Below are 25,557 nucleotides of genomic sequence, written 5' to 3'. Positions count from 1 at the left end.
AAAGTATTGTAGTCAAATAAAAGCATTGTTTTCAATATTTGTCAATAATGAGGCATGTGTAAACGTCTCTTTTAAAAAAAGAAAAATTTGCAATTGTCATTGTTGAAGGTTATTCTATGCAGTTTTCTACTCTGCTATATATTATTCAGTATAGGTGCTGGGCTAATGCAAAACCTTAAACTATTTGATCTTTTACAATAATTGCATTCAAGTTGTTAAGCATGGATGGTAATATAAACAAAGAAAGGCCAACCAAAAATATATTTGCCATTTCATGCAATTCATGCCCATTTAGGAAATACAGAAAAAAGAGAATTTGATAGAAATATTGGATTTTTATACAGTAGTGGATTTCGAAGTATTCAGTTCTGATGCTATTGCACTCCCTGTTAATACGAAGAGAACAACTAAAGCAGTAGCAAACTAGAAAAAGTGCCCTTCTGGGCACAGGTCTCCACCAGGAGAATATAGGAGTGTGTGTGATGTTTGGCAGACAAGGTTTTATGCAGAGCAGCAGACGTAAAGATGTGACTGCACAGTTTCACTGCACTCGGGCCATGTGCGTTTATGATTTGCAGCATTTTGTATAGTCACTCCTGAAAACTTTGGAAGGCAATATAGCCAATCAGTGTAGAATCTGGGAAATCCAACAGACTGATCATCGTGATCATCACTCTTGTCTTGATCATCATCATAGATCAACATGTGTACCGATTTGCTTGAGATTGTGTTTTGCAGAAATCGGCCTCATGGGAGTGCGCATACAAAGTTAAAGTTGTACACAGATCGATGCAGTTATGTTTGTTTATGTTTGTGATTTGTGGCATTTTGTTCGAAACGGACCAATCATGTGAGCTTTGCCATATAGCCAATCAAGATGGAATATGCAGAACTGTGTGATGTTTGTTGTTGTATGGATAAAATGTGTATGAGTAATCTACAGAAATGTGTTTGACCAAAGTCGGCCTCATGGTGGCGCTATAATAGGCCGTTGTGGAATATTTGGGGCAGAGGTCGTTGGCATCCAGGGAGTGTGTGCACAGTTTGGCATGGATCGGGCCAACGGTATCCCCCCCCAGATTGGATTTTGTGCCCCTCCGGTCCAGATTGGCCAGTACTATACCCTACCCTACCAATATTTTAATGTTTTATACAAATGTTAAATATATAAATTCTTCATGATTATTGTAAATATATACATGTTCAAATTAATTGAATAGTTAATATAATATATAAATATAAGGTAATATATGCATGCAGAAGACATTATAATGCATATTTGTATTTCAAGTTTGTTGTTGCTGCTGCTGCATAATTGTACCCTACTTTTAGACTTTTTCAAGCATCACTTGAAAGTGCCGTCTTTAGTGTCGGACGACTCGAACGGAGTGCAAAACCTACTCTCTCCCCATGCCAGATAAAAATAGCCTATCACACTTCAGTCTAAAGCAAGAAGGGTAAAATTCCACAAAAGTACACAATTGAATAGTAGGCTATTAGTAGCACAGTAGCACCATCTAGTGGAACTTTGCACAGGTTGCACGGTGCCGCATAGTAACATTATTATATTGTGGAATGAAAAAGTATATATACATATTTTAAAAAAAAACAGTATATACATGATATTATAAACACACACACACACACACACACACACACACACACACACACACACACACACACACACACACACACACACACACACACACACACACACACACACACACACACACACACACACACACACACACACACACACACACACACACACACACACACACACACACACACACACACTTTCTTATTTCAAACTCAAACTTATTTCTTATACAAATCACACTTGTGTGAAGTGAGGGCCACTCTTATCATCATACATCGTCATACATCACATTCCATGCTCAGCCAATCAAGTCACCACTATGTGGTACACATAAACACACAAAGCTGGGCATAGGAGGGGCACTCACACCCGTGTGAAGTGAGGGGGCGCTCTGATCATCATACTCATTACGGTCATTCACATCCTATGTCTATAGATTTTAATGTTTGTGTTTACACTATGACGTAAAAATGGCCATTCATTATCATTGGCATTTAATATTTGTGTTAGAACAAAGCATGTGTTTACACACACTAAAAACTGTACATAGGAGGGGATAGAGCGAGCCTCCCCTCCAAAAAAAGAAAACTCTTTCCCTGAGCATTAGTGAGGACCAATTATATGAACATATACAGGTTGAAAATGGGTGAATTCGTCCTTACTTAATAGAGCGCCGAAGTCCTGACGTCACTCGCTCATCCCCTCAATTCCACTGGTTCACGACACATAAGTGATTTCTCTGTGGAGAATAACATGGGGTCATCTTAAAATCGTTTCATATAAGCATTGTGGTCCAATAATAAACAAGCTGTCTCTGCGTTAGTCGTCAGGGAGGTGTCTCTGTATCGTTTGCGACTGTCAGTCACCAGTCAAATATGAGTTTCTAGCAAAAAATGTAACTAATTCAGTAGCGGTAACATTAGCGTTTTCTCCCAGTCATGTTGATTCTTCATATCCATATGAGTGAAACGGCCTGGATGATTTGTTTATTTTTCAAACAGTTCTTATGAGGCGATCTAAAAATCCCCCTATGGGGATTACAATGCAAATAAAAAGTACATGAACCCGTGGATTTTCACCCTCTACCGATATTGACGTCAGACTTCGGTGCTAGGGCTGTGCCAATATATCGATATCGTGAAATATAACAATACTTCCTCCAGCGATATATATATATATATGTATATATATGTGTATCGTCCTCCCAATATCATGAAATTGATTAGTTAGTACTAGTAGTATTGTCACACTTTGACTCGAGGAATACTCAAATAGTCGAAAAGGACTGACAACCAAAAGAGTCTTTACTGCACAATCAAATTATGTTTTATTCACCTTATGCAGTGTCCACATGAAATGGGTGTTCAAAACAAACACAAAAATAAGTATTTACAGCCCACTGGCTCTTTCTAGGTCTGCTCTGCTCCCTGTGCAATCGTAATGACTGCTGGGCTGTGGCAGGTGCTCCTCTTATAAAGGCTAGGCCCCTCCCATGGACCAATGACAGGTGCTCTTATAAAGGCTAGGCCCCTACCATGGACCTATGACAGGTCCTCTTATAAAGGTTAGGCCCCTCCCATATGGACCAAATCAACCCTGGATTGATTCCACAATCGAACCAGTGCATTCTCAATGTCCAGACTGAGACATCACAATTCATAACACTAACACATTTTAGTGTCACATACTCTAGTGCAGGGATACTCAAATAGATTTACCTGTGGGCCACATTACAAAAATGGCAAGGGGCCAGGGGCCAGTAGATAAAATTACGACATTAATGATACTTGATAACTTCTCTCTTTCAATTGCTTTATTTTCGCAAAATGTATCAAAGTACAATGTGCATGCACACAATATGTAAATAAATAAATGTGTTACATTTTCTTGCATAAACACAAAGAGCTGTTTCCATAACTGCACAAATTATTGCACATAACATGAGTAGCTGTTATAATAACATAATAACATAACATGAGTAGCTCTTTGCCTGCCTGCCTGTCTGTCTGTCTGTCCATGAGTAGTTATTTGTCTGTCTGTCAATAGCTGTCTTACTGTCTGCCTGTCTATGAGTAGCTGTCTGCCTGCCTGTCTATGAGTAGCTGTCTGTCTGCCTGCCTGCCTGTCCAATTGTCCATGAGTAGCTGTCTGTCTGCCTGTCTGAGTAGCTGTCTGTCTGCCTGCCTGCCTAATTGTCCATGAGTAGCTGTCTGTCTGCCTGTCTATGAGTAGCTGTCTGCCTGCCTAATTTTCCATGAGTAGCTGTCTTTCTGCCTGTCTATGCGTAGCTGTCTGCCTTCCTGCCTGTCCAATTGTCCATGAGTAGCTGTCTGTCTGTCTATGAGTAGCTGTCTGCCTGCCTGCCCAATTGTCTATGAGTAGCTGTCTGTCTGTCTATGAGTAGCTGTCTGCCTTCCTGCCTGTCCAATTGTCCATGAGTAGCTGTCTGTCTGTCTATGAGTAGCTGTCTGCCTTCCTGCCTGTCCAATTGTCCATGAGTAGCTGTCTGCCTGCCTGTCCAATTCTCCATGAGTAGCTGTCTGTCTGCCTGTCTATGAGTAGCTGTCTGACTGCCTGCCTGTCCAATTCTCCATGAGTAGCTGTCTGTCTGTCTGCCTGTCTATGAGTAGCTGTCTGCCTGCCTGCCAGCCAGCAAGTTGGTTAACAGAAAATAAATTGTTATGGCTGAGTAAAATAAAATACAATAACCACAATTTGCCTGAAAATAGATTACCCAGCTATGACATTTTTTCATGAAAAAAAAAGTGTGATATGGCTGACTGAGTAAAATAAAACAATCTACCTGAAAATAGATAGCTATAACTGAAGAGCAATTTCCGCAATTACCATTTCCGCAATTTCCGCAATTTCCATTTCCGCAATTTCCTCAATTTCCATTTCCGCAATTTCCGCAATTTCCATTTCCACCATTTCCGCAATTTCCGCAATTTCCATTTCCGCCTTTCCGCAATTTCCATTTCCACCATTTCCGCAATTACAATTTCCGCAATTTCCATTGGTGGGCCAGTCATAATGGTCCCGCGGGCCTGATGTGGCCCGCGGGCCTGAGGTTGAGTATCACTGCTCTAGTGTTTGGACCTAGCGGTCCTGGGATCGTTCCCACTGACCTAGGTTCCCTGCAGCCATATGTGAAACCTGTGGTTTCAAACCTTGGCGTCAAACTAGACAATGCCCTTAAACTTGACAAACAAGTCAATGCGGTAGTTAGCTCTAGTTTCTATCATCTGAGGCTGCTGGCCAACATCAAGTCTGTGCTATCTTTTAGTGATTTTGAGCGGGTTATACATGCCTTTATATCTACGCGGTTGGATTACTGTAATGCCTTGTACGCTGGTTTAAACCAAGCCTCCCTTGCTCGACTCCAGCTAGTCCAAAACTCAGCCGCTCGTCTGCTCACAGGGACTCGCAGACGTGAGCATATCACACCTGTCTTGGCCTCCCTTCATTGGCTCCCTGTCCGCTTCAGAGTGGATTTTAAAATTATTTTATTTGTCTTTAAATCTATAAATGGTCTGGCTCCTCTTTATTTGTCTGGTGAGGTTTATACTCCTACTAGGTCACTGCGGTCTGAGGGCCAGCTAAACCTCAGGGTCACAAAGAAGACCCGCTTGAAGTCCAGAGGCGACCGAGCCTTTTCCGTTGTAGCCCCTAAACTTTGGAACGCACTCCCCTGAGTCCCCTCCCACGTCAAATCGGCCCCCTCCATCGAGACTTTTAAATCTCGCCTAAAGACCCACCTCTATACCTTGGCTTTTAACCCCGCTTGAGTTCCTTCGGTCCTTGTATATGTTTGTCTCACTGTGATGCTTTTCTGCTGTTTTTCTGTATTGTCTCATTTGTTTTCACTGTTTGTACTTTGTTTTCTCGCTGTTGTTTTTCTGTGTGGTAGCTGTAGTGCATTTGTTTTTATTTTCTCCTGTACAGCACTTTGTAAACTCTTGAGTTTTGAAACGTGCTATATAAATAAAGTGGATTGGATTGGATTGGATTCTCTAGACAAACCCTCACTGTTGGGCATGTTCCCCACAGCCCACAGCATGGTAGTTGCTCCCTACAATGGAGTCAATCAATTATCAATCAACAATCAAACAATATATAGTGTCAAACAAATCACTCTGCGAGATAATTCAAACTTTAACCCCATTTGTGCAATTCAGTCTCAGTGGCAGGGTGAGCTGCCACATTACCTCCCCCCTCTCCTGGCGCAGCCATGGTGGCCAGACAGTTTAGTCAAGACGTCAAGTCAATTTTATTCATAGAGCACATTTAAAAACAGCCAAGGCTGACCACAGTGCTGCACACCAAGAGAAAAAAACAAGCAACTATACACATTGCACAATATAAAAACTCAGTTCGCAAAAATATCACATATTGCTCAACACATCATGGTTATAAAAAACATCAGAAAACCCAAAGAGTAATGGCAGCAAATACAATGTTATGGTTTTTAGGGTCGATAAGAGGGCAGTCTGAGGCCTTGGCCAGGCTGCTGTGGTACTGGTGCTGCGGCTGTAGTAGGCCTACTGCCTGGTGCTGCGGCTGTAGTAATAATAATAAGCTTTATTTATATAGCACCTTTCATACAGGGTTGCAGTTCAAAGTGCTTCACAGGCAGGACATACATCAAGTGCTTTACAGTTAGGTCATAGGTTAAATCAAACACAATACAAGACAAGACAGTACTGATTAACAGTAAGCTCAGTGATAAAACGTGTGAACAGAGTTTCTAGGTCTAAGTGATTTTCTTGATGTGCCAAAATCTGCCATTGACCCCATTCTTCTTTCATTAGAAAGAAGAAATTAAAGGCAGGATACAACACTATTTGTTTTGTATTTCTTCTTATAAAGTATTTGATCGGCCCAAAACATTGTGTTCATTGTCATGATTTGTCACGATCCGAGTTGGCTTTGTCCACGGCGTAACCGTCTTTAAATAAATACTTAAAGAAAATCCTATGGGAGAAATGCATTGCATTTCATTTCCTGGGCCACTCGTCGTTCTGAAAGGGGGAGGGACTGCGACGCTCTATATGGTGTGGTATACAAAAATGGCCATATCTTTTCTTCGCAATGTTTTCAGGCCTCTCATTCTGTGGACCTTAATGACCAAGTGAATAGAGAAAACACGAATGAAAAGTACAGCATGACATCACAGGTTAATCCTTAACCGTTGAGTTTATTGGGCCTGTGGCTCCCCAGCTAATGATAACAAGGCACTAAAACGTAATGGAACTGCAAACACTGTTAAGATGCTCTGTATATGATCCCAAGGCCCCATTTAAAGTGACAACCAGAAGAACAACCTAAAACAGAAGTCAAACTATGAGCCATCTCAGAGAGCTCAGTGACTCCCAGTGTTAAGGCAATGTTTATGTGAGCCAGAGGTTGTGAGTTCGAACCCAGCTGAGCTCTGTGTACTTTCACTCTGGAGCACACTCTGGAGCCGATCGCTTCCAACCTATTGAGGAAATGAGAAATAAAATCAATAACATGATGAATGCAATTACCATTTCAGATTGAATCAGTCCAAACCTTTTATTTTCGGTAGAGCACTGTATGTCATGTGCACTGTGACATATCACATGGTCCGCCCCCTGGATGCTCCTCCGCATGACAGAGCACCACATCAGAGTGGACATAATATATCTACAAGATTTGGAAAAGAACAGACTTGGTAGAGATTTGGGCTTTTGACTAAATGCATAGTGTACATCTGCTCCCTTACACTGATTTCAGTTATTAAGTCAATAAGGCTGGGACCAATATATGTAAATAACTTTACATTATGGTCATGTTCCAAAAACGTATGGGAAAGCATTTTAAGCATGCAATGTAAAGTATGGCCTCCACAAATACACATGGATCATGCATGTACAATACATGGAACTTATGGATCAAAGAGTTTAACAATGGATCATCTGAACTCTATAATGCATTTCTACTGTTCAATGACGTTACCTGTCCTTCGATGTTATCTTCCTCTGTGAAAAAGGGAAACATCACTTCAAAGCGCTTGAAGTGATGCTTGAAGTGATGCTGTACTCGAGCATCAACCCCGACAGGTTGGAACACTACATGGTATGGATCAACTATTGCTGGGTTGGGACAGCTGACAGAGGAAATAACAGTTATAGTGTGTTCTTCTTTAAAAATTACATTTTTTTTAAGTAAAAAAAGTAAACTTTAGGTGTGGAATTACAATCCCCACCCCCCTTTGGAAATTGGTTTATATCAGTAGTGTAGTGAACTACAGAAGCATTAGCCTACCCAAAACAAGACAACCTAGAGGTGTGCAGAGTTGAGCCAAATGGCTGCAACTAAACTACGAACAGAGTTTGTTTTGGCATTTCCAGCACCCTCTGGTGGACAAGGCGGAACACTGACAGACTACAATAGCTCAGCTCAGTCAGCTGTGCTGCTTAACTAGTATGAATGAGAACCTGGAAGCTCTGCAGGTAGAAAAAGAAGAAAAAGATAACTGTGTACACACATGTATACACAGTATATTACCCCCCAATGATGAGCTCCCATCTGGGCAGGGATGCTCCATCATTACCAAGTGTTGCCCAGGCCCCAGACGTTCTCCAACTTCAGCCATACTTTTGCATGTATGTCAGACTTTAGCGGTTTTAGCTCCACTTCAAAATATAGAGGTTGACCCGGGTATGTTGATACAGGGTACGGATCATCATGAAAGGACTCATAGGACTCATCTAGCAGAGAGAAAAGCAGGATTAAACCAATATTACTTGAACTGGCCGATGTGGTGGTCCTTTTTTGTGTCACTCCACATTTCCTGTCAGTCTACTGTCCTATAAATAATAATTATAAAGAATAAAAGCCACAAAATAAATCTAAAAAAATACATGTATTCATTACGTTTTAGAGTATTCCGTTTAACAAGGGCTTGAATTAATTTCCATTTGCCTGCAAGCCTACTTACCGTCAAACTCATCTCATTATTAATCAGAACTGACAAGGATTACTAATACTACTAGGTAAATATTATGGATTGGATCCTTACCCCGAGCAAGTCTCATTACAACTTTGAATTCTTGTCCTTGTCCTCCAGGTTCAGTCAAAATAATTTGTGTTTGTATGCTTACAACCATTATCAGGAGAATGAGACACCTAAAAGAGAGATATTTTTTACATATAAAAGCAAACATTAGCCTATATGAATTCCAGCAAACGATAACAATAAAACTACAAACCCTGATCCCAAAAAATGTCCCATGGCTTTAAAGAAGCACAGTTAAAGTTTAGTGACACACACACACCAGCAGCCTGGTGGTGTAGGTGAGGGTTCACCACTCCCAAATACAGGTGAAATCTATTAGTCTCTAATTAAGCTATAACTCTGATAGGCTGCATAGCCACAGCCTATCAGCCTAGACACCTTTGGTTGTTGTGCGGCACACTCTTCCTCTGAGGCCTCTGCTGGTTCTGATTTGGCTGTCTTTCTTCTGGTTTTCCCACCATGGGGATCTTCCTCCGGGTGGCCATCCCTTTAGGCCAGGGGTGTCAAACTAATTTTGGGGCAAGGGCCGCATTGCGCGAAAGGTGACTTGATGAGGGCCGTGGCAAGTTGCAGCTCATGTGCGTTGACTTACACAGTTGTCACTTAGCTTTGTTTTCTAGACTGTTTATTGACATAAATTGACTTTATTTGTATTACAGTTGTAGGCTAGAAGACGTTTGGTATGAGAGGTGGAAAAAAGACCCAATAAACCACTCAAATTGTTAAAACATTAACCATTAATCATCATTATTTTATCAAAAATATCCAAAATGGCAAATTGACATGTAGCCATCATGAAATCTCTTTGACTATATTCCTCACTTGGTAAGGGAAATTAAACTCTACTGATAGATCAATATATCAAATATTGTGATATTATCATTATCGAGGGCCTAATATCTTCCCACACATATGCTTTAACAGCTTTCATTACAAATAAACCTTCTGCTGCAAACGCCTTTCTAACATCATCAGCACTGGAAAAGGCCACACCAGAGCCCTCTTTTCTGTTTGCCTCCTACTACAACCACTGGGATATCGAAGCAACAGAGCTCAGATCAGGCTGAAACCTTCCCCAAATTTGGAGTCATAATACGTCATAGATGACTGACATCATATAGACTGGCCACATGAGGAGTCCGATATCCACGTGCGATGCACATTGACCAAACGCCTTGTCCGTTAACTCACCCTGTGGGTAATTGATGCCTCAATCTATACGTCAAGTTAATATTTTCTGTAATCTTGCATCAAGGAGACCTGCAAGTCCATGTGCGAAATTAATAGCTATACCGGTAACTGAAAAATGAAGGACTTCCCGTTCCTTATAATCGCGTATGATCAAATTAATATCAAATACCTAAATATTGTATCAAGCAACTTCAAAACGGTCTGGTGTCAAAGTCCGGAGGCGAGCTGTCATAGGCTACTTGTCCTTGCAACGGTGTAACAACCACAACGTGAAGTGAAGAAAGAAACAAATGAGCGCATAATATATAAAACATTGATTTAACATATAGTCAATGTCATTCCAAGGATCAAAGATGGATTCGGCAGAATCAATGGAGGTGCTGGATGCACCTGACCCTGACTCAGATGCTTCCAAAATTGGTACCTCCGGCGCCACTGAGCTCTCTGCCGCAGTACGGGCGAAAATCGAGCGTAACAGGCAGCGGGCGCTGATGCTTCGTCAAGCCCGACTAGCGAGCCGATCTGTGGCCGCGGTGGAGGGCGCGACCTCGGCAAAAGTGTCCAGGATCATTGACTCCGGTGCTGGATTCTTCATTGACGAAGAGGAGAATGGAGAAGAGGAGCACAGGGTCACGACTGTGGTGCACCAGCCAGCTCCAGTGATGGAACCGGACTACTTGATATGTGACGACTGTGACAGGCGTTTCATGGACTCCCACCTCAGCAATACTTTTGACCTGTCTGTGTGCGACGGCTGCAGAGACAGCGACGAGAAACACAAGCTCATCTCCCGCACGGAGGCCAAGCAGCTGTACCTGCTCAAAGACTGTGACCTGGACAAGAGAGAACCTCCACTCAGGTTTACGGTGAGGAAGAACCCTCATAACCCTCGCTGGGGAGACATGAAGCTGTACCTCAAGCTGCAGGCAGAGAGGAGGTGCATGGAGGTGTGGGGCTCAGAAGAGGCTCTGGAGGCCGCCAGGGAGACCAGGGAGGAGAACAGAGAGGCAAATAAACAAAGACGCTTCAACAAGAAGGTCAAAGAGCTCCGCAGGGCCGTACGGAGCAGCATGTGGATCAAAGACGCCAGCGCACACCAACATGAGTATGGGCCTGAAGAGCTTCTGGATGAAGAGGAAGACCTTTACCAGAAAACATGCACCACCTGTGGACATGAGCTCACCTATGAGAAGATGTAGACGCACGCGCGCGCACACACACACACACACACACACACACACACACACACACACACACACACACACACACACACACACACACACACACACACACACACACACACACACACACACACACACACACACACACACACACACACACACACACACACACACACACACACACACACACACACACACACACACACACAATGGTGCTCAGTCGCTGAACACCACAAATCCAAGGATATTATTCTGGAAGTTCCTGTTGTCCTCGTATTATTGGACTTATTATCCTGGTCGGCCAACAACCACTGCAATCATTAAGACACAACAGAGACTCTACTTCATCAGAGTGTTTAGGACAGTGGTTCCCAAAGTGGGGTCCGGGGATCCCCAGGGGTCCTTGAGGGAGTTCCAGGGGGGACCCAGCTAAATGATAGTTTGGAACCAAATGGACCCTTATGGGTCTGTAACTCAGAGAGTGTACAAATGGAACTAAATGGACCCTAACGGGTCCATTTGGTTCCATTTGTACACTCTCAGAGTTAAATTAGCATTGATTTTACAATATAAATTGGGGGTCCCAGAGATAGAAATGCTATTAAATGGGGGACCGTAGACTAATGCATGTGAAACTGAGGGTCCTTGAAATTAAACGGGTTAAAAATCGAGACATAAAAATCTTCTCTTATGGGGGTCCCTGGCATACCTTTTCAAATGGGGGGTCCGCGGGCTAATTAGTGTCAATTTGGGGGTCCTTGACATGAAAACGTTTGGGAACCACTGCAGTTTAGGAGACACAACACAGAGTGGAAGCTGTTGGTTTTCTCCTCAGTGTGGTATATATATATATGGTGCAGAACAGAAAACGGCTGCCCATGCACTGCCATCCCGGGGGTCCAGGGGGACATTGCTACCTCAGCAGGGCCACTATGCACTGCCATCCCGGGGGTCCAGGGGGACATTGCTACCTCGCTACCTCAGCAGGGTCACTATGCACTGCCATCCCGGGGGTCCAGGGGGACATTGCTACCTCGCTATCTCAGCAGGGCCACTATGCACTGCCATCCCGGGGGCCATTGCTACCTCGCTACCTCAGCAGGGCCACTATGCACTGCCATCCCGGGGGTCCAGGGGGACATTGCTACCTCAGCAGGGCCACTATGCACTGCCATCCCGGGGGCCCAGGGGGACATTGCCACCTCGCTATCTCAGCAGGGCCACTAATACGAAACATAATCAAGCACCTGCACGGCCACCACCTCTTTGACCTATACTGACCCCTGGCAGGCGGTATATAGGTTAGTCTATTCAGGAATAGTTTCTTTCCCACATCCATAAACACACTTAAAAGATAATTCCATACTAGAAGGCTTTCTTACCTTTATTTGTAGTTGTTACGTCGTCACCAAAGAGGTCCAGGTGTTATTTTGGCTATTTCCCCTACCATAAGCCCTCAACGGGGGTTGGGTTTTTGTGCTAATTTGCTTATTTCCATCGAAATAAGTAGTAAAGTGTGCCGCTTGGGATACTATTTACATTATGAAGAGGAAAAATGGAAATAAGAAAATTAGCACAACACCCCATAGCCCCATTCAATTCAATGCAATTCAATGAGGGCTTATGGTAGGGGAAATAGCCAATAATGCGCTTTTGCACAAAATAACACCTGGACCTCTTTGGGGACGTAACAACTACAAATAAAGGTAAGAAAGCCTATATGGAATTCTCCTTTAACTGCAATATAAGAAAATCACAAAAACTGAGAGACCGGTTTACGCTGCCTTCCTGCCCTGCAACTATTACTACTACGACAGAATATTAAACTTTTGACATACTGGGAGTGGGAGGGTGTTCTTTTTTCGCCTATGTATGTCCATTTCAGCACGGACAGCTGCAGTAGTGCTCTGGGGTGGCACTGTTGGGCGGCTAGTGATGCTAACTAGAAATGCACTCTGTCCAGCTGCCAACTTGTGCGCAAGCAGAGCACGCCATGAGGTGCGCTCACCACCACTGCTGAGTCCTAAAGCTCTCTGCCGTTGTCTAGATTTGAAATACAGCAGCGGTCAGTGGTCCCTCATTGCCCGGTGGAGTACACCTCCGTACCCAGCCGAAACATTCCCTCCTATTGACCTTATACCAATTCTGAAACCGACTTTAGTTACGTCATCGAGAACACCTGGTTTCTCATTGACTAGTGGAATGTACCGTCACATACCCAGCCGATCGCTGTCCTTGGTCCCTGATTGGCCGAGCGACGCCACCGACATACATACATACTTGGTCCCTGATTGGCCAAGCGACGCCACCGCCATTCGCAGCCGACTACAGTACTTGCGTGCTCTGCTTGCGCAAGTAACAGTAACAGTATAGTTGCACCGCTCAGTTCACACAGGTGTGATTTCTAAAAACGTTTGGAGTTAACTTGTTGGTTTGAGGTCGTTTTCAACATCGTGTATTGTATATTATGTTTTTGTGTGACACATTTTTTACTTACACAGCAGTTGGAGTCGGATATGCGGGCTGGTCGTATTTTTCCAAGAATACTCAAGCTTCTGCAGACTGGCTTCAGTAATAACATTTGGTCCACGTCAGGGATGAAACCTACAATAACATAACATGTCAAACGTTATGGCAATACGTCGCCTATCAAATTGAGTAACTCTATTCAAAGATTCTTGTATTTATCAAAATCGTTACGTTAGTGATGACAAGCATAAAATGCGGAACAAAGTGCCACATTATCAGCTTGACTGGAGTTGCCGGTCATGTCGATCAGCGTGTTTAGGTTTCAGTACCAAGCATTGGCTAGGTTATTGCATGGTTAAAAAAGTCTCCCCCTATTTTCACTATCCCTCTCCCTCTGCCATCTGTTCTGGTCTCCCTCTGATCCCTGATATCAGAAACTACTGAAACTGTTTGCCGAACAATGCCAATTTGCGCTGACATCGATTCGAAGGCCTCACTCACACGGTCAAACCTAAGACACACGCAAGACACACTTGTATCCTGTGTCTTCTGTGTGTCATGGCCGCCTCAATGCATTTCCAATGGGAGTCACATGGTTTGAAGACACAACCGTGTTGCATGGTAGGACGGCAGAAGACAGCCATGCAACAAGGTTGTGTCATGAAACCATGTGACGCCCATTGGAAATTCATTGAGGCGGCCATGACACACAGAAGACACAGGACACAAGTGTGTCTTTAGTTGTGAGTGAGGCCCAAGCCAGCGACAAATGCAAAACAAACTAACTAACTAACTATTAGTTATTGACATTGTTTAAGAATGTGTATTTGCACACTGTATTTCATTTATGGTTAATGCATTATTAATTATCCCCTTCATGCCCGAAAACCCCCAAATCCCATAAAATGCCATCTTAACATTCTCAATGAATGAATGATTGTCTTGGTTGTCTTGTCTGCGCGCTCTGCGTGCGCAAGTAATAATGATTTTAAAATGCTACTTTATTCAGCTGACTATGTTTATTAATTTTGGTGGAATAATATTTGTGCCATAGACCTGTATTGTTTAATGGGGTTAAAGTACTCTGATAATTTGATGGTTTTGATTTAAGTAACCCTATTTTTGTGGGAAATGTTCGGTGCCATAAATGAGGTGTCACAGTAAGCCCAGCTTGACACCTCACCATTGATTGCCTACAGCTCCATGGATTCGTCTATAGGGCACGGTCTGCCCCATGACACGTCCATATTGTGTAATCCTCCTTCCATCGCAGACAGACAGACAGACAGACAGACAGACAGACACGCACAACATAACATTTAGGCTACTAGATCGGTGACTGGCTGTAGAGCACTGAAACAGTAACGATGGAAGTTGGAGATCCATGCCCCACCCGGCTATGCAATACCCATTGTACCCGGGTCAGAGTACCCGTTCCACCCATCTCTCTGTGTCCCTCTATTCCTATATATGGAGTTCTGTGTCAGGCATGCCCAAATATGGAGTGTTGTGATGTCAGAAGAACAGGCCAGCTCCATATATGGACCATGGGCAGGGGCCCTGTCCAGAGCCCGGGCAGAGGCCTTCTGTGGCGGTTCCGGACAACAGTGGGTCCGGCCGACTTGACACCGGGCACTCCCTGTGGGGGTGTGGGAACGCGTGCGTCCAATTTGAAGTCGGTGGGGCGAACGGCTCTCGAGTTACATGGATTACAGCCGTACACACGTACTGTACGTACAGACAGACGTACAGACAGACGTACAGACAGACAAGGTGCATTTATAGATATAGTAAACTTGAAAAAAACTTGCCTGCCCGTTGCTGAGGTATATTGCTGACAAGCGCGTTCATGTATTGTGACATCAGGCAAGTCCATATGTGGGCATAGTCCAGACACTTATATACTCAACATGCTCCAGTATTCAGTGCAAATCATTCTTCTTTGAAATTCAAGATGGGACGTGTAAGGACCAAGACTGTGAAGAAGGCGGCAGGTGTGATTACAGAGAAATATTACACCCGGCTCGGGAACGACTTCCAGACCAACAAGAGGGTGTGCGACGAGGTCGCCATCATCCCCAGCAAGAAGCTCCGCAACAAGATAGCTGGTTACGTGACCCACCTGATGGGGCGTATTCAGAGGGGACCGGTGAACGGGATCTCCATCAGACTGCAGGAGGAGGAGAGAGAGAGGAGAGATAACTATGTGCCAGAGGTGTCTGCTCTGGCCCAGGAGGTCATTAAGGTTGACCCCAACACCAAGGAGATGCTCGACCTGTTGGATTTTGGTGGTCTGTCCAACGTGCAGGTGACTCGGCCCACGGTGGGGATGAACTTCAAGCAGCCACGAGGCGTTTTTTAATGGGCTTTTTGTCACGAGGCTATAGCGATTTTTACTATAGTAGCCTCGTAGCCTATAATACTGAAGAAGGCAGATTCTTGGATGATGTGAAACATTTCATGGTCGAGACCATCGTGCCAAATGACTCTGACAGCATCATCAGTGGCGTGCACAGACCAGACATTTTGAGGGGCAGGTGCTCAAGTGAAAAAAGGGCACCTCGATGTGCACCATGGGCCACATACTGTACACTGAACAAAACAAAAATAAAACTAGAAATGCAGTGTCGAGCTGCCAATTAGCTCACAATTAGGCCATACCTGGCCTACTTGTGAGCAAGCAGAGCACACAAGTAGCCTACTGCTACTAACGTCTAATACAACTGCTGTTCTAAACCCTTTAGACCCGTTATTGACCTTATATCAACCTCAGGCAGCCAATAAGAAATAGCTCTCAAATAGACCGCATGCGGATATTGACCAGCCTGCAACTGGTAAAAAAAAGATTGTGCAGCCTCTATATCTGATATATGATGATGAGAATGTCATCATACATTACATTCCGTGCTCAGCCAATCAGCTGAGCACATTCCATGATCATACAGATCATAAAACAAAACAAAACAAAACAAAACAAAATAAAATCTACCAGAAAAAAAGGGAATAGCTCCAGACTCTAGATTCACTCTATTTGAAATAGTTAACATAAAACATTTCCTAAGATATTTGATATAGTATCCCAACAAAACATCTATCTATGTATAAAATAAATGCACCAAGTCTCTGTACGTCTGTACAGTACATACAGTACATGCCTACGTCTGTAATCCACGTAAACCCCCACCGACTTAAAATTAGTGCAGTGCCCGGTGTCGAGGCCGTCGGAACCAGCACAAAAGCCTCTGCCCGGGCTCTGGACCTGCATCACCCCTAATATCTCCATATATGGAGCCGGCCTGTTCTGACATCACATATCGCACTGATGTTCTGACATCTGCATATAGACTCCATATTTGGGCATATACATGACAAATAACTCCACATATGGGCATAAAAGGGACACAGTCATATAACTAAGTAGACCAGTGCCCCATGCACTCTAGTAATCTGAATGAATATGACTTCAAATCTTTAAAGTGGTTAGCCGGACGTAGCTGGATAAATCAAGCAAAAGATGCTGCTTCACATCATGCAGAACACATGCTGACTGGACTGGGACTTGTGGTCTCATATACTAGGCAAAATTATGACTTACTTCAGAAAATGTTTTGTTGTGGTTGGCAGCTCCTAGCACACTCCACACATTATCCCGCACTCATCTGTGTTAGTCTTTGTATGTAGGAGTGTCAAGTCAGCCTGAGAGCATAATTAACTGGGGACTGAGACTGAGGTAACTTCCTTGCACTTCCTGGTACCCAGCTGGGTTTTCAACCTCTTGATTTGATAGAGAACCGTCCAGCTGCCTGGCATCAGGAGACTACATTTATATTTTTCAAGCATTTGAATGTGGTTGGAATCGTTGGATACATCCAGGCTGTGCTTATTCGTGTTTCACATGATTTATGGCCAATTTGTTCATTGCCCATTGCTTTGCTAACCGTTATAAGGTTAATCGTACATGTATTGTTGACTTTGAACACGTGATGGCAGTAGAGTCTTTTCAATGAACCGACCTACCACGGTTTGGGCCGTTTAAGGAAGATTTTTAAGTCAGCGAAATAGAGACAAGTTAGACAACTCAATACATGTTTTCACACTTTGCATAATATTCCACTGACTTTTTACGATGCCTTCAATACTCAAATTCAATACATTTCCAGGGGGGTTTTAATTTACGATCACACGGAAAGTGGCCAGTGGCCATGCACCGTTTTGCGTTTTGGGAATATAAACTACTAAAAAGTTTCCCTATTTACCCACTAGAGAGAGCCAATAGCACAGTGAACATTGAAGAGGCCTATTTTTGTGACTGGGGCAAAGGGTCTCATTTCACTTCCAACCTTTTAACTTCATTACAACCCCCGCCCACCCCTCTTTCTCTCTTTCGCATACCCCTCTCTCTCTAGTCCTCTCTCTCTCTCTCACACGTGTGTGTGTGTGTGTGTGTGTGGGGGGGGGGGGGGGGGGGGGGGGGGGGGGGGGATAGCCTCTATTAAACAATGAATGCAATCAAAAGCACACGGAAACAAAACTAAAACGTATATTTTATGCTCCTTTATTATAATAGGCTGAGTGGGTCAAAGTCAACATACATAATACCTTATTGGTATATGGTAACCGTCATAAATGCATGGGTCTTATCAAATAAAAATATCTATTAATTTGCTATGACCATCAACTTCATCATGTGTTTGCTTCCAGAAATATATTATATTCCACATTACAGTGCGCATGGCTTTGCTGGCGCATGTATCCCCATTCCCCAATATATGCACCTTAAATTGTTAACCCAATCTATAGGAAAAACGTTCTCATCACTTGTGCGATAGTCTTATATTAATTGATTGGTTGAAAAATGTATTGTACAAATGTACAGTTTGTAGAATGGGTAGGCCTACATTTCAAAGAAAGTATAGGTCAATTCAAAATCTAGTCTATAGCCTATAAAACCAGAAAAGGCACTAAGACATCATGGGGTTCAAAATGGATAATGGACAATACCCCCCCCCCCCCCCCCCCCAACTATAAATAAAACAAATACAAATTAAAAAATAAAATAAAATAAAAACACTGCATGATTTTCTTTCACTTATAACGTCGATAACCTAACATGTCTATATGGGACTATACGTGGACAGACCATGCATGGGATTAAAAGTAAAAGGGACGTTGTGAATTGTATAAACAGCCCCGAGGCTGTGGAAAAAGTTCATTCCCGGGTCCATGTAAGAGGAGACCGGCGGAGCAGCAGGCCAGTGCACGGCCGTTTAATTAAGACGAGCTGCATAGGATTAGAGCTATATATGTGACCGTAACTTTGCCTTAAAATGAACATTAACAATTTCATGCCTACTCGCTTCTTTCGCACTATAAGGCCTGCCATGAAGCAGTGGGCGAGTAGAGCCCCAATAGGCCTGCAAAACGCAGGGCAAATTAAGCCTTCCAATTTTTTTGTTTTACCAACCATTTCGAATATTATTTCTGCACAAACTTTGAAAATAGATAGGGGTATAGGCCTATCAACAAATACACATTTGAAAAACGGATTCAATCGAACGTCTGTCTGATTAAATCAATTAAGCCATGAGCATAAATAGCCCAATTTAACGTAAATTCTTAGGCCAAACAAAACTGGAATATATAGGCCTATAATTATGTGTATTGAATACCTTAATAGCTGTTAGGCCTATTTATGGTGGAAAACGACACGTTAAGCCTTAAAGGTGTCATTGCAATGCCATTTGGCTCCTTGTCTTTTAATCTTTTCCTGAATATCTTAACGATCAACACCTTTGGTCAATCTCGGCCTATCTGTCCCTATTCTCGTTGTTCTGAGATCGACACATACCGCCCACTGCCAATGATGTGAAGCACTCTTGTGCTTTGATCCGGTTGCGATCCGTTGATTGAAAAATATAACAGTCAGCATCAGTAGCAGCAGCACAAGTCGCTAAAATGGGGAAAGGCGATAATTCATTATTGTATCGAATTTTATCGGCTAATGTTTTTCTTTTCGCTCAATCAATTAAATCAGTGGCAAACGCGCCTCGAGTCATGTGTGTGTTAAAATGATTGCAGGCCTAGCTACTGTCCCCCCAAGTCCCTATATTGACAAAGAGCATTGAAGAACAAGAGAGAGCTGTCTGCACATATCAAATTCAATTGATATTAGTGTGCCACTTTTTAAGTTTACATATATATTTTTATGTGTAATAAATAATACAGTCAGTGGCATGTCATAGTTTTTTCTCTCCCCCCCCCCCCCCCCTCCCTCCCTATCCCATGCAGTCTGCAGCAATATGCAAGATGCCATAGTCTGATTGTGTGTATGTGCTGCGTTCTCACGTCTGAAATGTTGGCTGGAAGTGGGCTGGGAGTTACCGACACCTCCTCTGGTTGTTCTACAGCCCTGTGTGTGGCCAGGAGCCGGTTCCATTCCTGCTCTTAGTATTACTGGCCTGACTTCCAATTGGACGACGTGGATCCTTTTCTTTGGGAGGAGCTCCACTGGGCAGCAAAAAAGGAGGAAAGAATTTAACTGCGCAAAGCAAAAGTCCCGTGTGTAGTGGAGTTCAGAACTTTTTCAACGTGTGTCTTCAGAACCGGGAGCTCCACTGGGCAGCAAAAAAGGAGGAAAGAATTTAACTGCGCAAAGCAAAAGTCCCGTGTGTAGTGGAGTTCAGAACTTTTTCAACGTGTGTCTTCAGAACCGCACAGAGATGGCAACAGCTTAAACACTGCTAAGATCCTAATCAAGCTGCACCGTTATTATTAGGCCATTGTTTTTAAATTGAGCGGACAGTCAGTCAAAGCGACTGTGATTTGAAGCACCTCGGGCTTCCAGTGAAGTCAGAGGGGGGGAAACCGTGGACCTCTCCGGGCTGCGTCTTTTGGAGCGTTCCTTCTTCTCGGCGGATCGAATAGCGGCGGAGGAGGAGGCGAACATGCAGGCACGCTACTCCGTTTCCAGTCCCAACTCGCTGGGCGTCGTGCCTTACATCAGCGGCGACCCGAGCTACTATCGGGCCGCGGCCGGCGGAGGATACGCCGGCATGCCGGCGCCCATGAACATGTACTCTCACGCGGCGCACGACCAGTACGGCGGGAGCATGGCGCGGGCTTATGGACCGTACACGCCGCAGCCGCAGCCGAAGGATATGGTCAAGCCCCCGTACAGTTACATCGCGCTCATCACCATGGCTATTCAGAACTCGCCCGACAAGAAGGTGACCCTGAATGGGATTTATCAGTTCATCATGGAGAGGTTCCCGTTCTACAGAGACAACAAGCAGGGCTGGCAGAACAGCATCAGACACAACCTGTCTCTGAACGAGTGCTTCGTCAAAGTGCCCCGGGACGACAAGAAGCCGGGCAAGGGGAGCTACTGGACCCTGGACCCGGACTCTTACAACATGTTCGAAAACGGGAGCTTTTTGAGGCGGAGGCGGAGGTTTAAAAAGAAGGACGCGCTGAAAGAAAAGGAGGACCGGGTCCAGAAGGAGACTCCGACCCGGGGAGGAGGAGGCCGGGAGGAGCAGCCGGTGCAGGGCTCCTCTCAGCCGGTGAGGATCCAGGATATTAAGACGGAGAACGGCAACGCGACGCCGCCGCAGGCCGACTCGCCCTCCTTGGGCGCCGTGCCCAAGATCGAGAGTCCGGACAGCAGCAGCAGCATGTCGAGCAGCGGCGGCAGCCCGCACAGCATCCCCTCCTCCAACCGCTCCATCGGCATGGACGGGTCCTCCTCCTCCGACCACCACCACCACCAGCAGCAGCACCAGCAGCAGCACCAGCAGCAGCAGCAGCACCACGGCCACGGCCAGGCCTCGACGCAAGGCTTCAGCGTGGACAACATCATGACCTCTCTGCGCGGGTCCCCGCAGGGAGCCGGTGGCGAGCTCCCCCCGAGCCTTATAGCCTCCACCGCCCGGACAGGTATAACGCCGTCGTTGTCCTTAAACTATTCCCCCAGCCACCAGACGTCGTCGGTCTATAGCAGCTCGCCCTGTAACCAAAACTCGATCTCCACTACCTCGAACGCGACCTATCATTGTAACATGCAGGCCATGAGTTTATACGCGGCCGGCGGCGGCGACAGGTCGGGTCACCTCGCTCCTCCGAGCACCACCGCCGGCGTGGACGAAACGTTGCCAGACTACTCCATCACGACCACGGCGGCCTCTCTGAGCGGCCACGGTAACCTAAACTCTGTCGTGGGCCAGGAGGGAGGGCACCACCCGCACCAGGGGAGGCTCACCTCGTGGTACCTCAACCAGGCGGGCGACCCCCTGGGCCACCTGGGCGCCGCCTACCCGGGCCAGCAGCAGAACTTCCACGCCGTGCGAGAGATGTTCGAGTCTCAGCGGATCGGCTTGAACAACTCGCCGGTGAACGGGAATAACAGCTGTCAAATGTCCTTCCCGCCGAGCCAGTCCCTCTATCGCACTTCGGGAGCTTTCGTGTATGACTGCAGCAAGTTCTGACCAAAAATACATCTATAGGGGCTTTGATTTCCCCCACCCCATGGTGGTTCTCAATGAATACACCCAGTGAATCGTTTCACTCGCCTGGGCCTGCCTACCTACCATGGACATAATATGAAACAGAATACTCAAAAGACAGCATGACTTGATCTTGGTTTATACAGAACAGTGTTACTGCCGACACGTAAGTCTCTTCTCGCTTTTGTGACTTTATATTATGTTTAGGGATGTGTCAGTTTTCATGGACATATTATAATGTGTAAATTGCATATAGTAATTTATTTCTAAACTGTAGCCAGATATTATGGACCAAACACCAAAAAAGTGTTTCTAAATTGAATTGCCTTAATTGTCCGAAATTGTTCCATTATAAAAAGAAAAAAAAAAGGAACTTGTATATCGCCGTACTATTTCAAAGATTCATCTTTTGTTGAAAAGTATTCTGAAGGATTTGCATTGTTTGTTTAATAAATTGTTCATTTTATGTGAGTTTAAATACGACTGGTTTCTTAAAAATCGAATTTAGTAGACCTATGTTTTTTATGGTGTGTATGGGCTGAGGCTCGTCGTGCGCGCCTTGCAGTTAATGCTGTGTGTGTGGGAGGCAAATAGGCCTCTTATGAAACACATTTGACCCTGCATGTGTTCCGCTGCTTTGGTAACTCCCTAATGTCACATAGGAGTAGTTAAAGTCTCAATCAAAGGCTAGCAATTATTGATAAACATTTTAGAGCAGATTATAGCTCACCCTAATATAAAATATCGTGAATTTGCGACCCCCGCCCCCCTTCTTTCTTTTTTTTTTTTTTCTATTTTATATCAACAGGGTAGAATGGGAAGAGACTGCATGGGAAACAGAAATGGCTCTGTTGGCGCTTACAGTCGCCATAAATCTGTCAACATTGAATATCAGGCTATATATGCTATTTAGGACAGAAAATTAAATGAAATTTACTCACATCAAATAAACCATGCAGCATCCGTTAAGTAAAAAAAAACCGTGCAAATTAATTTAGTTGTTCAACTTGTAAAGGAAGGGGGGGGGGGAGAGCATGCAAGGAACCCTGTCGATGCCGATAATAACCAAGATCATAAGCAAATGTGCACGTCCAATTCCAAACGTATATGCAACAAAGTGTGCAGGGACATCTTCATTTATAATGACATATAATTCACAATTTAAATGTTTATATCCCGCTGTTGTGTCAGCTATATTAGCAGAAAGACGAGCTGACTGACACCGTGTCGACCCCATGCAGGTCCTGCTGAAGTATGAGGCAGAAGTCCAGTCCACACACTATACAAAACTTTGTTTTGGACAGCCACGTGTGTTTACCGCTGCATTCCATTACTTAGTTAATATCATACCGCGCATGCCAAACATAGTCTTGTTGTCACCGGAGAGTATATAGCTATGGTTGGATTGTTAAAAAAAGAACCGTAAAAACATAAAAGATCTAACGTGAAACTAGCTACAACATCGCATGGGCGCAATAATATATGTGACAATTTATTTTATTTTATACGTAACTGCATTGGATTGCAACGTAAATGCAATTAATCTATATCATATACTAAATATCTAGCAATCAAAGTAATTTTCTGAGGTCCATCACACTATATTGTTTCATTGTTATATCATTTCTGTCACCTCAATTGATTTAAATTAAATTGCTCACTTTTATTCAAATAGTAATAACACTCAAACTACTTAACCAAATAACGTTTTGGTATACTGTTGTGATTCTTTCCTGCATGCAAATTCGAATATTCTAAATAGTCTACCTTTCTTTTCTTTTCTTTCTTTCATTTTTGGATGCAGGCAAACAATAACCGTTTTAGCATTTCTTCGTTTTGCAAAAACTGCAGTGCACGCATTAGGCTTGATATAGGCCTATTAATGCTGAATATATTCAAATATTAACGTTTTTTGCGGATTTTGTTATAATTGTGTGTGCGTAAAATGCTTAGCCTATATATGGAAATTGCTTTGTAAACTCCCAAATAACATCATAATGGTGGATTATGAATGAATAATGCATTTTTACTTGCATATATTATTTATTATTGCTCTCAACATTTTCTAGTTTTTACAGAAATAAGGAGAGGATGGTGAAAAACGTGAAATTCATAATTGACAGATTCCATACTGGCATTTGCCCCGTGCACGTGCATTGGATGCGTCATTTGGAACATGAAATCAAAGCAATATTATACATTTTAATAGTTATATAGGCTACAACAAAAGCAGCAGCGGAGAGGCTCGAGATATCGATTATCCTCTCATAATAACACGTTTTGTGTTCACGTGCCTCTGTTGTTATATAGGCGCATTATACGCCCGTCACAGAAACAAAGAAAGAAACATAAAAAAAATCATCCAACATGGCAAACAGTCATTTTTCAATTAAGCTTTTGAGGTACAAATGGCTCACTGGATTCTCTCACTCCTGCAGCAAACTGTGTAATCAGGCTCATAAAAGCCATTAGATCCTTTCCCCCTCAAGTAGGTCTAATAAACAAACGTCGTGTTAGCCCAAAGATTGATGGCGTCCTCGCGGGGTCAGGAAGGAATAAAATTCAATCAGAGCGCTGGAATCATTTTTCACGAGACGGAAAAGGCAGAGACTTGAGATGGGGGTCAATGAGGAGGATGTCGGCCGCGCCAGAGCGCCATCAACAATATAACAGGACACGGTGCAACTCCAATAGGTATATAGCTTGCCCTGTATAATATGAGTTATATAACAGCACAGCACAACTGTAAAAAATAAAATAAAAATCTAGACATTCATGGTTTCAAATGTTTAGGACCTATATAGGAAATAAATATCCATAAATGAATTGAAATGAATTGAACTCTTCCCCACTTAAACTCTATAGTAAAAACCGACGTGAGTTTCAACTGGACCGCTTTTTTACTTCTACACAAACCTATACACTACAATTATGCGTGCGTGAGCTTGCAATATGCAGCAGATCTGCTATTTTTTTGGCTAATGTTTAGAACATCACGGGATACTGCATGGGGTTCAATTTGTTATTATAGGCTAATAGTAGGTCTATAGACATCAGGCTTGCTCCTATTTAGATTTGTGATGTATTATTACTTTTGTTGAGTATTTTCTCTTCAGGGCAGGGGAGAAGGGCATGCCATCGGCACTGGCAGTCTGGTACTGCTGTCTTGTGCTTTATGTTCGACATTCGCGTCACCTTTCTTCTGTTTTCCCGAGATGTTCCGCTACATTCCTTAAAATGCACGGATCGCATGCATGCGCGTCAACACACACACACACACACACACACACACACACACACACACACACACACACACACACCCGTCCTCTCTGTAACACTCTCTCTCATTTCTTTGGGTCAAATACCAAAGACAAAAGTGACTGTGTTCTGCATGCCTTTGATATTCAACTTAAAACAACACCAAGATATTCATCATGCGTATAGATCATGTATATAAGCCTATAGTAATCACTAATCAGAATGCTATTTGTAAAAAAAAAAAAAAAAAAAAAAAGAAGCAAAACAAACTATTAGAACGTGTTATATATAGGTGAACAAAACTGTTAATTTTAT

The 25,557-nt window shown here is 43.7% G+C and overlaps 3 protein-coding genes across 3 annotated transcripts; all 3 read left to right on the top strand.

Moving 5' to 3' along the window:
* Positions 1–10,186: 10,186 nt before the first annotated feature.
* On the top strand, positions 10,187–11,032 carry LOC308326233 (DNA repair protein complementing XP-A cells homolog; the record flags this gene model as incomplete). Its single annotated transcript, XM_080779041.1, has 1 exon — positions 10,187–11,032. The coding sequence occupies one exon, from the start codon at positions 10,187–10,189 to the stop codon at positions 11,030–11,032; it is 846 nt and encodes a 281-aa protein (XP_080635167.1).
* A 4,405-nt stretch (positions 11,033–15,437) lies between these two features.
* On the top strand, positions 15,438–15,845 carry LOC308326232 (small ribosomal subunit protein eS17-like; the record flags this gene model as incomplete). The annotated part of the gene is made up of 1 exon (XM_080779040.1): positions 15,438–15,845. One exon carries the CDS (start codon positions 15,438–15,440, stop codon positions 15,843–15,845), a length of 408 nt encoding a protein of 135 aa, XP_080635166.1.
* A 4,253-nt stretch (positions 15,846–20,098) lies between these two features.
* foxc1a (forkhead box C1a) lies at positions 20,099–22,450 on the top strand. The gene has a single exon (XM_080777779.1). The coding sequence runs from the start codon at positions 20,428–20,430 to the stop codon at positions 21,964–21,966; it is 1,539 nt and encodes a 512-aa protein (XP_080633905.1). The 5' UTR covers positions 20,099–20,427; the 3' UTR covers positions 21,967–22,450.
* Positions 22,451–25,557: the final 3,107 nt, after the last annotated feature.

Source organism: Protomyctophum bolini (assembly GCF_963924005.1).
Source record: "Protomyctophum bolini genome assembly, chromosome: 12".
Classification (NCBI taxonomy): Eukaryota; Metazoa; Chordata; class Actinopteri; order Myctophiformes; family Myctophidae; genus Protomyctophum; species Protomyctophum bolini.
Note: the sequence above shows the minus strand (reverse complement) of the source record. Positions and strands in the feature narration are given on the sequence as shown.